The 15,365-nt window shown below is 30.1% G+C and overlaps 2 protein-coding genes across 2 annotated transcripts; one reads left to right on the top strand and one right to left on the bottom strand.

Moving 5' to 3' along the window:
- Positions 1 to 1,648: 1,648 nt before the first annotated feature.
- LOC107010087 (berberine bridge enzyme-like 22) lies at positions 1,649 to 3,346 on the bottom strand. The gene has a single exon (XM_015209352.2). It carries the CDS (start codon positions 3,344 to 3,346, stop codon positions 1,733 to 1,735), a length of 1,614 nt encoding a protein of 537 aa, XP_015064838.1. The 3' UTR covers positions 1,649 to 1,732.
- A 5,016-nt stretch (positions 3,347 to 8,362) lies between these two features.
- On the top strand, positions 8,363 to 10,180 carry LOC107010459 (berberine bridge enzyme-like 22). Its single transcript, XM_015209745.2, has one exon. It carries the CDS (start codon positions 8,382 to 8,384, stop codon positions 9,996 to 9,998), a length of 1,617 nt encoding a protein of 538 aa, XP_015065231.1. The 5' UTR covers positions 8,363 to 8,381; the 3' UTR covers positions 9,999 to 10,180.
- The last annotated feature ends 5,185 nt before the right edge of the window (positions 10,181 to 15,365 follow it).

Here is a 15,365-nt window from a genome sequence, read left to right as displayed (position 1 = left end):
TGATAGGAAAGAAACTAATTCCAGAGATATATTGTTGTGTGAGTAAAACACAATGGAGAAGAAGAGAGGACTGATAGAAGAGAATTTTTTATTGACTGAAAAAAAACTGCAATGCAGTCATTCTTATATGCAAAAACATAGTAAACGTTAAGCTAATATATAGTAACTATCCAACAAGATTTTCTCCTAAAAACTAGGTAACATCCCACGTTTAAACTACTTCCTAAAGACTAGGACAAACAAAACAGATAAGAATTTATTTTCTAACAGAACTCTAATTTACTAAACTGAATTATTAAACTAACAGATTTGAACAATTCCCTACATACAAAATAATAATGTTTTTTTATTTCAAAATAATTTTACATAAATATTATTTTTATTTTTACTGAAAAAAAATCTGAAATATATCTAAACTTTAATCATAATTGTTGTAATAATATTGAACTTTGGAAAGATTTTTTATCCTACACTATTTAATAGTGTATTTTAAATGTATATATATGTCTATGTAGACATCATAAATATTATATCATTATAAATAGTAATGTGTCCAACACATACATATTTTAAAATACACTATTAAATAGTGCAGGAATAAAAAGTCTTCCAACTATTAAATATTGCAAGGGCAAAAGCTCCTTCATAAAGTTAGGTATTTTGTAACAGCAATTTTAATCAAAGTTAGGAGTACTTTTAAGACCCTTTTCCCTTTTTATTACATTAAATTTTTACAATATTAAAGAATTAAAGTATTTTTTTTCTTTCAAAGACATTTAGTTAAAGATAAGATATCGACTTACTTCTTATTTATAAAACTGAGTAATTTTTTTTAAGAAATATGTTCAAGCAAAATAGTACATTTTAAAAACAGGAGTATGATACTTAGGGGTGGGCATTCGGTAATTTGGTTCGGTTTTGGTTTTTTTTTTTTTTTTGGTTCTTGTACAATGTGTACCGAACACAGAATCAAAATAATTCGATTCGGTTTTTATTATTTCAGTTCGATTTTGTTATTTTGATTTTTTTAATGGGCCTGCTTAGTTGGGCTTTTAAAAATTTGCAAATTTTTTTGTTTGATTTTTCAGCTTAATGGGCTAAAAATAGTTACATCAAAAAGTGTCTTTTACTTTTTAATTTTTTATTTTAAATTATAATATTTATTATTTAACATTAATAATTAATATAATATAAATATATATTATAATATAAATATTTCGGTAAACTGAAATATCGAATAACACAAAATTACATACCAAAAACTGAACCAAAATACCAAAAAATACAAAAACATATATCGAATCGAAAACCGAAATACCAAAAAAAATCGGTTCAGTACAGTGTTTCTCTCCCAGGCCTTGATAAAATGAGAATATTTAATGATATTATAACATTTTATTCCTACTTATTTGTAAAAAAAAATAATCATAAAGATACTCTTTTAAAGGGTAAATTTTTTTAAAAAAACTTCTTATGCTTTAGCCATTTTCATTATATTCGTCAAAATGTTATTAAAGAAGACCTCCCTGAGTGCTAAAAGATTAACGCGTATGTTATTTTATTTGAGATGAACTCTGGTAATTAAATTAAGAATACGTCGAAAGACACATGTTTGTATTTATTATTTTGGTGTAAATATATGTTGAGTTCATATTAATTCTTTGAGCAAGAGTCAAAGTTTGTTAGCCTTTATAACACATAGTACAAAATCTTTTCCTGATTACACACTATATCAATTTGATAACTGATAAGGTGTTACACTTTGTTCACTTCTGAAGAAATTTTTTGGATCTACTTTACTCTTCACTTTAGCCAGCTTCTCAAAATTGCCTTTGAAATACTTTTCACCCCATATTTTGGCCTTGGAATAGCTGTAGTCCTCTGAATTTGTTCCTAAACCAAAGTCCCTGTAATTTAGATAAGCACTTCTTGGAGATTTTGCAACATATGGCTCCATTTCCTTGTACAATTTCCTTATCCATTCTATTTTCTTGCTTGATATGCTCTCGCTGTTATCGTCCCAGCTCACAAAGTACTGAATAGTATACAAATTCCCCTTTCTATGAGGAAAAGGAATTTCAGATTCAGAAATTTCATACATTTTTCCACCAAATGGCTCAAAAACCATCTGAGGTCTTTCTTCTTCCCGAAACAATTTTTCTATCATTTCCCAACCACTTTCTGGAATTGGAATCTTCACGAAATCAGATGTTCCTTTGTGATAAACCTTGTGTGTTGGAATACTCTTCTCTAGCAAAACTTCGAGTGAATCATTTGGGTTTCTCCAAGAGAAATACAACACTGATCTGATCCAGGGAACTTCCAGGCATTCTTTCTCTGCTGAAGCAGTAATATTCTCTTGGAAGCAATCTTTTCGCTCCAAATTAAACTCAGGGAAGTATTGATTGAGCAGAGGAATTAATTTGTCAACAGGCCCAATATATTGCCCCTGGAAATAAAATCCCACTTGGTTTTTGGTATCATTTCCTCCTGAAAATACCCCTTTTTGAACAAACGCCCTGACAAACAAATCTTCAGGGAGTTGATATGCTATGTTTTCCCATTTTCGGAGAGGAGTTAGGTTACCCTCTAACTCCCTACGAATCGTGAAAACAGTAATCTTTTCAGGAACACGAACCAATTTTAGTTTCCATGCTAGAATAACACCGAAACTTGCTCCTCCACCTCCTCTTATCGCCCAAAACAAATCTTCATTCATCTTTCTGTCAAGAATTTTTCCATTCACATCCATCACACGTGCATCTACAACGTTATCAGCTGCCAGCCCGAATTTCCTCATCAATGCACCGAGCCCACCACCACTGATCATTCCACCAGTGCCAACAGTAAAGCAGACACCGCCTGGAAATGCATGAACTTTACTTTTCTTGGCAATTGCATAGTAAAGTTGGCCAAGGGTCGCCCCTGTTTGAACCCAAATTGTTTCTTCATTTAAATCAATCTCGATTTTGTTAAGATTGCTTAAATCAAGCATAACAAAAGGGGATTCAGAGCGAAAAGATATGCCTTCATAATCGTGGCCACCGCTTTTGATCTTGATTTGTAGGCCTGTTTTCTTACTACAAAGAATGACAGGCCTGATTTCTGATTCTTCCTTAGGGGAAGCAATGAAATTGGGATGTGAAGAATTCAACCATCTTGGATTTTTTTGGGCATATTCCAGGATAGATGAATAAATTGGGGAGCCTGGGGTGTAAATGTTTTGTGTAATGTTTGTTTCAGGAAATTTTGAAAGACACTGGACAAAATCTTCTTCTTTGGAGTAGTAACATTTTGCCAAAAAGAGTGAAAAGAGCAGAACAGAGAAAATTTGAAGGCTAGCCATTTCTTACAAAAATAAAATAAAACTAATGGGATTCAGGCTGATATATAAAGAATAAGTTACCATGCTCTGAGGGGACAGATGTGAATTTTAATTCTCATATCTATCCCAGTGATCCATTTATAGACATAAATTTACTGATTATATCACCGTAATCTGATTTAATTTCTTTCATGATCACTTAATTAATTATTTTTATTTCATAAAGCACTTAACTTTGTTTTATAATACAAAAATCATTCAACATATGGTAATTATATCATAAAGTCACTCAACTTTAGACAATTCGCCCAACTATAGTCATTTTAACTATGGTAGGTGAAACGACAATAGTTGAGTGATTTTTCTGAGTGACTTTATGAGATGATTAACTAATAGTGACTTTTGCGTTACAAATAAAAGTTGAGTATTTTATGAAATAAAAATGAAATTAATTCCGATTTATATAGATAAATTTAGTGTTTTTGAATGCACTATATTTGACCCATAGGACTAATGTATATTAGTTGCTGACGTAATGTCTTTCAATTCAATGTTAAATCACAAACCTATTTAGAAATTTATCGGACTAAAATTAATTTGGAATGAATGCATCGTTCCAAAATGTTTATTCCCAAAATCAAAACTCTTTGTATAAATCTAGAGAAAAGGATGTTGATTCAAATATTTGGTTTTAGGGTCATTTCAATTAATCTTATGATGGAAGGTAATTAAAATTGTATTTTTCTCCTAGATCCCAATATTCATTTGGGAAGACTTATACACTGAACTATTCATAAACATATATTTTAATTAGTATTTCAATTAAATTTTGCTTCTAAAATAAATAAATTACCTCCCAAAAGCTGTCCGGTCAATTCGATTTCAAGCTTTAACTTTTTGGGTATTTTTTATTTTCTATTTTTATTCAAAGTGAAATTAATTAATTTTCCTAGGTGATAGTAAAAAAAAAAAAGTGGTTCTATCTTGCTATAGGCAACTAAATTTATGTATTTTCCCTTTTAGGAATCTCTCAGCACCTATCAACGCACGCTTGAAAGTTTGTATCATGATTTTTTACATAGACATCTTAAATAAGATTTATATCATTTAAATAATTAAATTAAGGTTACTTTGTCAATTTGACATTTTTTGTTGACTTGATAATTTATAGGTGTTCACGAGGCATACCGAAACAAGTTGAGATATCTAAATGTATATTTTCAAAGTCAAGTATATTACTGGTTAATTAAGACCAGGTTAAGATGTTTACCGATGCTTTTTATTTTTATTTGCAATAATTTTTTCTTCTAAAAATATATTTTCTAATTAATTCGGGTCTAAATAATAAACTAGTGAGAATTTATCAAAAAAAACTAGCGATTCTAACATTCTTCTTAATTACTTTTTATTGTAATTAATTATATTAGAGTCTTGATTAAATTTAAATTACGCGATATATTAGTACTCGAGGATTAGATTTTCTAAATTTGAGCCCTCGTGCTTTAAGATTGAGGGAGGAGCAGAAAATTTCGGCCGTGAGTAGCTTTTCCAATAATCGACATTTATGAAAATGCTTTAATGTAAATTAGTTTTATAGATTAATTCAATTTAAAAGTTGGACTTTGACCCAAAGCACATTATAATCCAAATTGATACAAATCTGATCTGAATCATCCTGGTTATCAGCTGGCAAGATTTGTATTATCCACAAAAATATACTTTGATCTTATTTGTTTCATTAGTATAGGACATTTCTTCCACTTAAGACTTTAGAACATAGTATACATATTACGTTATTGACTTTGTTGTTCACCTTAGTTATCGTGTGTTGAAATGCTAATGTGATAATTGAAATCGATGAATTTCTATGTATATCGATATTTATAACGATTTAATATTAAATAAAGACTATAAATTTGATTCATTTGATGAATTACTTGTCAAAATTAAGGTATCTTTGTTCCAAAATTACATCTCAAAAATTTTAGCCGGAAGCTCAATGTGCACAAGAATTTATATTTTGTGTCTTATATAATTAATTAATGCAAATTGTATAAGATTTGCTTTCGTTTCACAAATTAATGAATAACAATTTTGTAACTGATCTAGGTCCATTAATTTATGAAGTAAGCTTTAACATTGTAGGGGTGCACCCATCTCACCCCTAATTTGTCTTCCATTTTAAGAACATTAGAATTTAATATTTGTTAATCTCATATTTATGCCTTTGGTTAATTATCCCGTACGTTACTTGTGCAAAAGAAGACACATCAATGAGTATACTTAAACGGAAAGTCTCCTTTACGTATTGAAGAATTACTACTATTTATATTTCATATAATACTATGTTAAGCCCTAATTTACTATTAGCTTGTGTCTGGATATGTAATTTCATATCATAAATCAAAATTATGATTTCAAAAGTGTTTGAGTGTTCAATTTAAAATCATAATATACATTTCAATTTTATCAGAAAGTGTGATTATTTGAATTCCACATCATAAATTTATTTTTAAATTTTTTTGTAAAACTTTACCGTAAGGTGCTTAGATCCAACAGACCTTCATCAGATATACCAAAAATTCGACATGAGCACTCCTCCAATTAGGGCAGGTGATCGAACAGTCAATCCCAGCAAGTTATAGATGACTTGAGGTCGCTACAGGAACGCTCTAAACGACGCACAGAAGTCAAAACACAGAAACAACCAAAAGGGTTATTACACATTGTTATAATTATGATAGAAATATGAAATTTACATTGTTTTGGTCCTTTTCTCACAAAAAGGAATGAAAGGATTTCAAGATTTTTTACTTTTTTAGGAAGTTGTTATGCTACATATTCTCAAAAACAGTGAAGGAGTGATTTACTCCACTAATTAAGCAATTATGTTATGCTATATAAGTAGACACACATTTGTATTGTATCTAACTATTGACATATCTCGAATATGTATATATGATAGAAGAATATATTTTAAATAATATGTGTATTTGAAAAAAGAACGTATTTTATATAAAATATACCTCAGATATATATATCTGGAAGAGAAACATATCTTAAATATGTATATCTGAAAGAGGAAATTCAAAATTTAGAGAAACAAATTTGAACTTCTAAAATTAAAAGTCACTTTGTTGCTCGAGAATAAATGGAAGGAGCATATTGATTATAATACTTAATTAAACATGTATCATGATGTTTTTTCAATTCCTCGGATACATGTTGTTTGCCCATTATAGTTTCATATAGCATGTAAAACTAGGCCCTTAGTTCCCTTTTGGAAGTTAATAACCATTTCCCCACGAAATTTTAAATTAACTAATTTAATAGACTATAATATAGATATTATGCATATTCCTTACACGCAATATCCCTATAGGGTGGTGGATGCACTAGAAGGCCTCCCAAAAGAAGTTTGATTTCAAATATTTTCTCAAATTCTACAAGTTACCTGAAATTAGAATTGATTAAGTAGATATCTTAACTATGTCTAATCTAATAATTTTAAAGATTATCATGCAAAATATAAATAATAAAACAATCATGATATAGGAAATAATTTGCACCTTTCTCTACGTGGTTTTATCCACATCTCGTAGCAATTAGTTGGGAGACGGTTTTTTTCAAAATCGGATCATACATGATGTTGAGCTAGAATATATTCAGCATTTGTAATTCGTTGATGCATTAATGGTTGTAATTATTATGTTACATTATGAGATTCCTTTAATTTTTACTTAATATAAAGCGTTTATTTTTAGTGCTTTTAATCAAATTCAACTTTTTTGAAATATGAACATGAAAAATTACAAAATTTCAATAAATATTCGATTTTAATGCATAATATCAAAGATATTCAATTCGCTAGTACTAAGAACGTAACATTGAAAGTCATTGTCTTTCTTTCTGTTATAACCCCACCCTATAGGTTATGCCTAGTGAATTAATGCTAGATTGGGAAAAACGTTTTTCATTCGTATTGAATATTGAATATTAATGGTATGAACTTTAGGGGGTTGCATAAATAGTGGAGCATTCATACCATTGACAGTTGACAAAATTAATAACTGAAGAGCAGTTGTTTATATTCATTTTAGTTAATAAAAGCTCCCCAGTTATACATATGACTTATGAGATGCACTACACTCTCAAAACAAACAAAAAAAAAAATCCTTGTTTGTGATCCGATATACCAAAATAATAATAAAAGAGCTTCAACCTAAATATTGCTAGGAAATTGAATATATAACTAAGATAAACACCAAACAGTTCTAAATTAATTATCATTATATAGGAGTATTATTAAAATGACGCCATTATAATCCCTTAATATTATTTAGATATAAGTTGGAATATATGGTACGATGTTCTTTACAAAGCTGTCTTGCACATAATCTGCAAATTGAAAACTTCAAATACATATAGGACAACTAATTAAATAACGTTGGAAAACGTCAAATATGATAATACTCCATCCGTTTCATTTTTACTTGTCCATTTAATATTAAGAGTATTGGGAGAAAGAAGCTAACATCTTACCTTGCTGAATTTGAAGAGTAAAAATAAAACTATTTTTTTAATATAAAGGTGAAATAAAATAAATGGAGGAATTAGCTTCTTGTTTATTTGAACATGCGAGTAATAATTTCGAGCACATTAATATTTGAATATACGAGTAATAATTTCGAGCATATTTATATTTACACACATGGGAACCAAGGCAACTATTATATTATTATATAGATATAGAAATTACTCGTAATAAAATCCAACTGGGACCTAATTTCCTCCCATAATATATAATTTAAAATATTTTTTTAAAAAAAAAAAAACCTTGGCAGCTGAAAACTCGGATTTTAATTCTGTGGAGTACTTTCATGTGCCTAGAGTCAAAGTCAAGCTGTTTAATAAATATTTACTTTCGTAAACTGCTGAATAAATTTTGATAACTCGACTTAAATAACCATATAAGAAATAAATTCTATAAATATGGATCATTTGTAAGATTTATAGCCATAAGCAATTTCTATTCCTCAAAAGAAAAAAGAAAATTATGGGTAACCTTCAAATCCTCTCTCTTTTAATCTTTTCATTCTTTTTGTCAAAATGTTACTCCAAACAAGAAGATTTTGTTCAGTGTCTTTCTAAATACTCTAAAACCAACGTTACACACAACATTTACACCCCAAAATCTCCAACATATTCATCTATCTTAGAATATGCTCAAAAAAATCCTAGATGGATGAATTCTTCACATCCCATTTTCATTGTTTCCCCTACAAAAGAATCACAAATCAAGCCGGTTATTCGCTGTGCAAAAAAACTAGGGTTGCAAATGAAAATAAAAAGTGGTGGCCATGACTATGAAGGCATATCTTTTCGCTCTAAAACCCCGTTTGTTATGCTTGATTTAAGCAATCTTAACAAAATCAAGATTGATTTAAATGAAGGAACAGTTTGGGTTCAAGCAGGGGCGACCCTCGGCCAGCTTTACTATGCAATTGCTAAAAAAAGTAATGTGCATGGTTTTGCTGGAGGTGTTTGTTTCAGTATTGGCACTGGAGGGATTATTAGTGGTGGAGGGATAGGTACTTTGATGAGGAAATTCGGGCTTGCAGCTGATAATGTTGTAGATGCTCGCGTAATAGATGTAAATGGAAAAATTCTTAATAAGAACAAAATGAATGAAGATATGTTTTGGGCAATAAGAGGAGGTGGAGGAGCAAGTTTTGGTGTTATTTTAGCATGGAAACTCAAACTTGTTCCTGTCCCGGAGAAAGTTACTGTTTTCACTGTCTACAAGAGGTTAGAGGGTAACCAAAATCTACTCACAAAATGGGAAAGCACCGCGCATCAATTACCTGATAAATTACTTATCAGAGTAATTATACAAAATGATGGAACAGAGAATGACAAGTACGTTGAAGTAATCTTTCAATCACTATATCTCGGACCTGTTGATGAGTTAATTCCACTACTCAAAGAAAAATTCCCTGAATTTGATTTGGAGAAAAAAGATTGCTTCCAAGAGCCTGTTCTGGATTGTAGTAACAGGCCTTGTATTAAGAAAGAATGTCGCGAATCGTCTTGGATTGGATCAGTCCTGTATTTCTATGGTAGGAGGACAAATGAATCACTTGAAGTTCTGCTAGAAAAGAGTATTCCAACACAGAAGAATTATTTCAAAGCCACATCTGATTTTGTGAAGACTCCAATTCCGGAAAGTGGTTGGGAAATGGTTGAAAAACTGTTTTTGGAAGAAGAAAGACCTCAGATGATAATGGAGCCATTAGGTGGGATATTAGATGAAATATCAGAATCTGAAATTCCATTCCCTCATAGAAAGGGGAATTTGTATAATATTCAGTACTTGGTGAACTGGGGCGATAACAGCGAGAGTATATCAAGCCAGAAGATAAGATGGATGAGGAAACTTTACAAGAAAATGGAGCCATATGTTGCAAAATCACCAAGAAGTGCTTATCTGAACTATAGGGATCTTGATTTTGGAACAAATTCAGAGGACTATAGTTATTCCAAGGCTAAAAGATGGGGTGAAAAGTATTACAGTGGAAACTTTGAGAGATTGGCTAAAGTGAAGAGTGAGGTAGATCCCAAAAATTTCTTCAGAAATGAACAGAGCATTCCACCTTATCACACCGATAGCTGAAGAAAACAGGATTGCATTGAAGAGCAGAAAATAAAAATCCAAGTTGTTTGATGTTTTTATGAAGATTAATCCCTTCTTCTATTTTTCGAATGCAGTAAATGTATTTTATCATATCTTAATTTGCAAAATAAATCTCCTATGTTTCTTATTTCTTAGTTATAATATGATTTATAATACAACTACTTCATGTCTTGAGTTACATATTCAGGAAAATAGTAAAACCAAAGCAAACAGTACTAATAAATATAGTGTTCTGTTTAAACATTGATCCCTTCGTTTAAATTAGTTGTCATGTTTGCTTGTGAAACGTCAAACTATATGAACTTTGACCAGATCAACATGACAAAGGTCGTACTTGGTACTGTTTTTCGTATAATTTTGATAAATTTTAATTTTTATATAAAATATTGAGTTGATTTAGTAATGTGTTTAACCGAACGGCCCAAAATTTCAAAGTTTATGAGCAAGTCTTTATCAAATTTACAAAAGGTCTAATTTACTTTTTAATGCCTTCACACTATGTATATCCGTTTTGTGATTTCTCTTTCTCTAGTCAATTACTTGAGCCTCTTTTTGTTTGTAATTAATAAGCAAAATCTGATTAGATCTCAATTAATTCTAATCTAAATATAACATGTGTCAAACCTGTTTTTAAGTTTTACACATGCCATTATATAAAAGTAGTGCCAAATGTAAATGTCAACTATATAGTCTTTAATACTCATTTGAAAGCTTCTTGGGGACGGGTTGGCACACCTATTTGGCCCAAAAAAATGCTTTTCCCTTCACCAACTTACATATGCACAAATGGGTCTGCTATTAATTAATCAACGTGTTTAATCGATGTTGTTTTATCTTTTGTAATGGTTTACATATTTATAAGTGATATATTGAATTAACTCAATCAGAAAAAATAATTATTCAACAACGTATAAAGAGAAGGATCAAAATCCTAATGTTCATCGATATGGGACGACTCAATACTTCCCACTCAAGACTCAACATCTGGAAACATTAACAATAAAAAATGAGGCCAATATTGAATGAAATAATAAATTCGGTTGAGTATGACTCAGAAACTTCTTCGTCACAAGCTATATATGAAAACTCTTGATTTTTTTTAATGATCGTGGTGTTTAGGTTAGCTTTCGCACACCTCGACTAGTTTCACGAGATACCTACTACTTCCCACTAAGACAAAATCCAAAGAGGTACCATATAACTTTGTCAAATAACATCTCCTAGTTGATCTATGTTATAACAAACTAACCGAAAATAAGTGCACCTAATATCTACATGTAAATTACAAAATAGAATATTACACGTTTCTATCAGGATGCTTCTTATAAGCTGACCACGCGCGGGGTCATATATACATTTGTTATGGAGCAGCCAATTTTATATTGGGCCCAAATCACTACAACAACAAATGAAGGCCTTCTGTTCTCTTCTTTTCTTGCCACGTCGTCACCAACAGAAACCGTAAGGATTTTCTGGCCACTGAGAACAGATTAACAAAATGGGCCAGAATTCATAAGCCCATTTAAAACTTAAGAAGTTCCCCACTTGTTGACAAACATTCAAGGTCAAAAATATGGCTCGTGAAACAAAACCTTGAAATTTTATTCACAAGGCAAACGAATTTGATAATTCAAGACCACTCCTTTTTGAGTCATTCTTATAAGTCACCCATTGGTTTATGGGGTTGTGGCCCATGAGGCCGAGTGCTTAAATACTTATTGGAAAAATTAATTAATCAAAAAATAGGAACCCATACTAGAGTAGATTGTATATGCTTGCTTAATCCCGAGTTTAAAGACCAAACTCTCGGTTGATCATAGAATTTAAGAGTAGATTTTTAGAAGAAGAATTAAAACATTGTTGTTTCATGAAGTTTTCAGGTTTCAAAAATTGTTTCAAATCAACTTTTGAATTTTCGGGTGAAAGTTCATTTTTTTACAAAATTTTGATAAAAATTTAAGTAATTAAAATGAATATCAGCACATGATTTCAAATCCTAAACCCTATTTTTCAACGAATATCAGAACAATAATATTTAAATTTTAATGAAATATATAGTCGAACACTAGCTTTAAAAAGATAGAGACATTTCGAATTTTGAAATAAAGTAAAGAAGGTGGAAAATATAAGTGTGCTACATATATATATATATAGTGTGTGTGGAGGGGAAAACTTGAATAGACCATATGCTACTTTTGTAGTTTGTTTTGTCTTTTGGTTTGAGTATATCTTTCTTGACTCAGTGTCCTACACTACACTAATTCAGACAAGTGGCTAAAAGTTGGGGTTATGACTTATGGTCACTTGATTCATGGGCCATTTATTAAGTGTGTTTGTGACAAATGGACAATGGTGGCTAGCACATCAAATACATCTCAAATCAACACACCAAAGCAAATGCAAGCTTCAAAAACAAGATTTATAATTGGTGCTATTTATTTATAAGAGAAGATTTCAGAAATCAATATAGTTTTAATATTTTCACTCATAGCAAATCTGCTATTACAAGGTATAGAGTCGTCAATATGGGCTAGGTCTATTGAGCCGGCCTGGCCTAACTCTGAATTGAATAGGGCTGGGCTACGATTTTTGGAGCTCATTTTAAAAAAGGGTTTTTTAGCCTGACCTGAATAAGCCTGCTGATTTGGGGGCTTGAGAAATATCGACAGGGCCAGCCTATGAGCCAGTAAAAATTAATTAAAGTATATGATATAATATTAAAATTTAAAATTAAAGAGAGTCCAAACTCAAAATAATTAGGTTAATATTTCTATTTAGATATTTATACTTTTACTTGAAAAAGAACTTAATAAATAATATAAAGATAATTTCATTTGTGGATTTGATTAAAAAATAGTAATATTAACATCATGTAATATTATTTTTTTTGTTGATATTTATGATAATATTTTTAAATTATAATTTATAATTTAATTTAATAATTCTAAAAAAATATAACTTTTATAAAAGTGACTGGCCCGGCAAGCCTGTAGCTCATGTACTTATGGGTTGGGCCAGTCGTTTTCTGGCCTCATAAAAAATGGGCTAGCCCGGCCTGCCCTGTAAAATGTCGAAGCCTGTATGAATTAGCCCGGATGGGGTGGGCTAGCCCATATTGACAGCTCTAACAAGGTATCACTTCTTTCTATTTCAAATTAATTAAATTGTTAAGATATTTTCATTTTACAAATTAACTTAATTATTTATTTTTCAAGAGTAACATTTTTTTCAATTTTACCTTTTAGTAGTTAGTATTAGAATTAATTATTAATTAATGTTTAGTTATTTTAATCATAAATTTGATAATAATGAATAAGGGTAAAAATGAAAAGTTATGTACAATTTATGTCTTAATTTTTTTTCTTGAACGACGTAAAACATCTCAACAATTCAATTAATTTGAAATGAAGGGAATAAATTATTTAAGACAGAACTGTGTGAGTTTCATTTTTCCTCTCCTCCATGGAAGAGAATAATTTTATTTTATTAAAACGAAAAGTGGATGATGGAGCTAAAATAGAAAATAATTATTTAGATTCGATATTTATATCAGATTAATGATAAATATTATAGTATTAAATATTTTTTTTACATACACTTCTATTATATAAAAATAACTATGACTAATTAATGTGTATCTTTTTTTTTTATTTACTATTTGATCATGATAATGTAATATGATTTGGTATCAAATTTATAATGAGGGTGTGTGTTTTGAATTTAATTGATCAAAATATTTTCATGAAAATTAAGAAAATAATTTTGCTATAGACCCCTCTACCCCACCCCATTCCTTACTCCAACTGTTAGCAACCCCACACTTAGCACTCCCGACCCCTCTCCCAACCTCTGGTGTTTAACTAAATTATATATAAATATTCTTAAAATAAATTTATTTATTCATACTTATTAAAAACCGAAAAAAATAAAATAAATGATAAATACTATATTACACAATTTTTGAAAAATATTTTCCAGTCAACCATATTTTCTTTCATACTAAAACACCACATGAATGTGGATAAACCTTCCTGAGATGACGCCCCCACCAAGAGACATCCATCCATAAATATTACAATATTGCATTAAGAAATCATTCCATATATATTCATGTATTATATTATATGTAGAGAATGAAAGGGACATTTGATATTAGGTTGAGACATTTATAATACATATATGTAGACAAATGTGCACATAGATTAGAAACATGATTATACATGGACCTAATAATCTTACATTTGAGTATGGAGGATAGCCATTATTATTTGTTTGTGTGATATAAAGTTGTTCTAGAAAAGCATGGGCCTCAGCATTCCCTAGCCCCAACTATAGATGCGTGGGTCATAGTTTCTATATGTTATCCTTGTTTTTTTAGATTCACACCAATTTAATGTCTAAATCTCCGAATAATTAAATCCGAGGTTTTGACCAAATTAAGTCATTATATAAAGTAATTCATTAAAATAATATATTTTTTAAAATTTTACAAAATTAGTATAAACGTATTTCACAGGAACATTTTAGGGTATATTTTATTTTTTTAAGCTGACGGCGTTAGATTGATATACGTTACTCACAGTAACGTTTTACTCCTAAAGCGTTACTCACAGTAACGTTTTAGGAGTAAAACGTTATTCGAGAATAACGTTTTAGGAGTAAAGTGTTACTTACAGTTATATATACTAACCTAACATTGGAGGTATCATTTCTAATACATCAGTGGGGCAGGCTCAGACACATTGAGTACATCCTATACACGTATCATAAATCTTTATTGAATGTGGTAGCTTATAAAAAATGAAATATACCCTAAAATGTTACCGTGAAATACGTTTATACTAGTTCGATAAAATTTTAGAAAAATATATTATTTTGGTAAATTGCTTTATATAATGGTTTAGTTTGGTCAAAAATCCTCGCACAAAGTATGTTGAATCATCTAAGCTCCGGTTAAAATTTATTCTTCTCAAACTTAACTTGTGAATTACATTGTATATGTTACTGAATATATTATTGATCATCGATATTCTAATATAGTAAAAGTTGTGTTACAAATGGTGTGACGCCATGTGGTAATTTTACCAACGTTAATGTGGCTGTATAACAAAGCATCTACTCGTCAATTCATCAAAAGTATATGATGCACATTACGTTTCATGAGTGGAAAAAAAATAAATAAACGTTTTATAGAGGTTTGACGATACTCTACGACATTATTATTTAATTTGGACCCCCAAAGTTACATCACTGTCACTAAGCTGGGGCTTAACTCATCCTGGTTCGTCGAAAAAAAAAAAGCAAGCAAACAAAACTCTTTATGATGCCATCTGGATTCAGACATTT

The sequence above is a fragment of the Solanum pennellii genome, chromosome 2 (assembly GCF_001406875.1).
Source record: "Solanum pennellii chromosome 2, SPENNV200".
In the NCBI taxonomy this organism is placed as follows: domain Eukaryota; kingdom Viridiplantae; phylum Streptophyta; class Magnoliopsida; order Solanales; family Solanaceae; genus Solanum; species Solanum pennellii.
The sequence above is the reverse complement of the archived record's forward strand: the minus strand, read 5'-3'. Positions and strand labels throughout refer to the sequence as shown.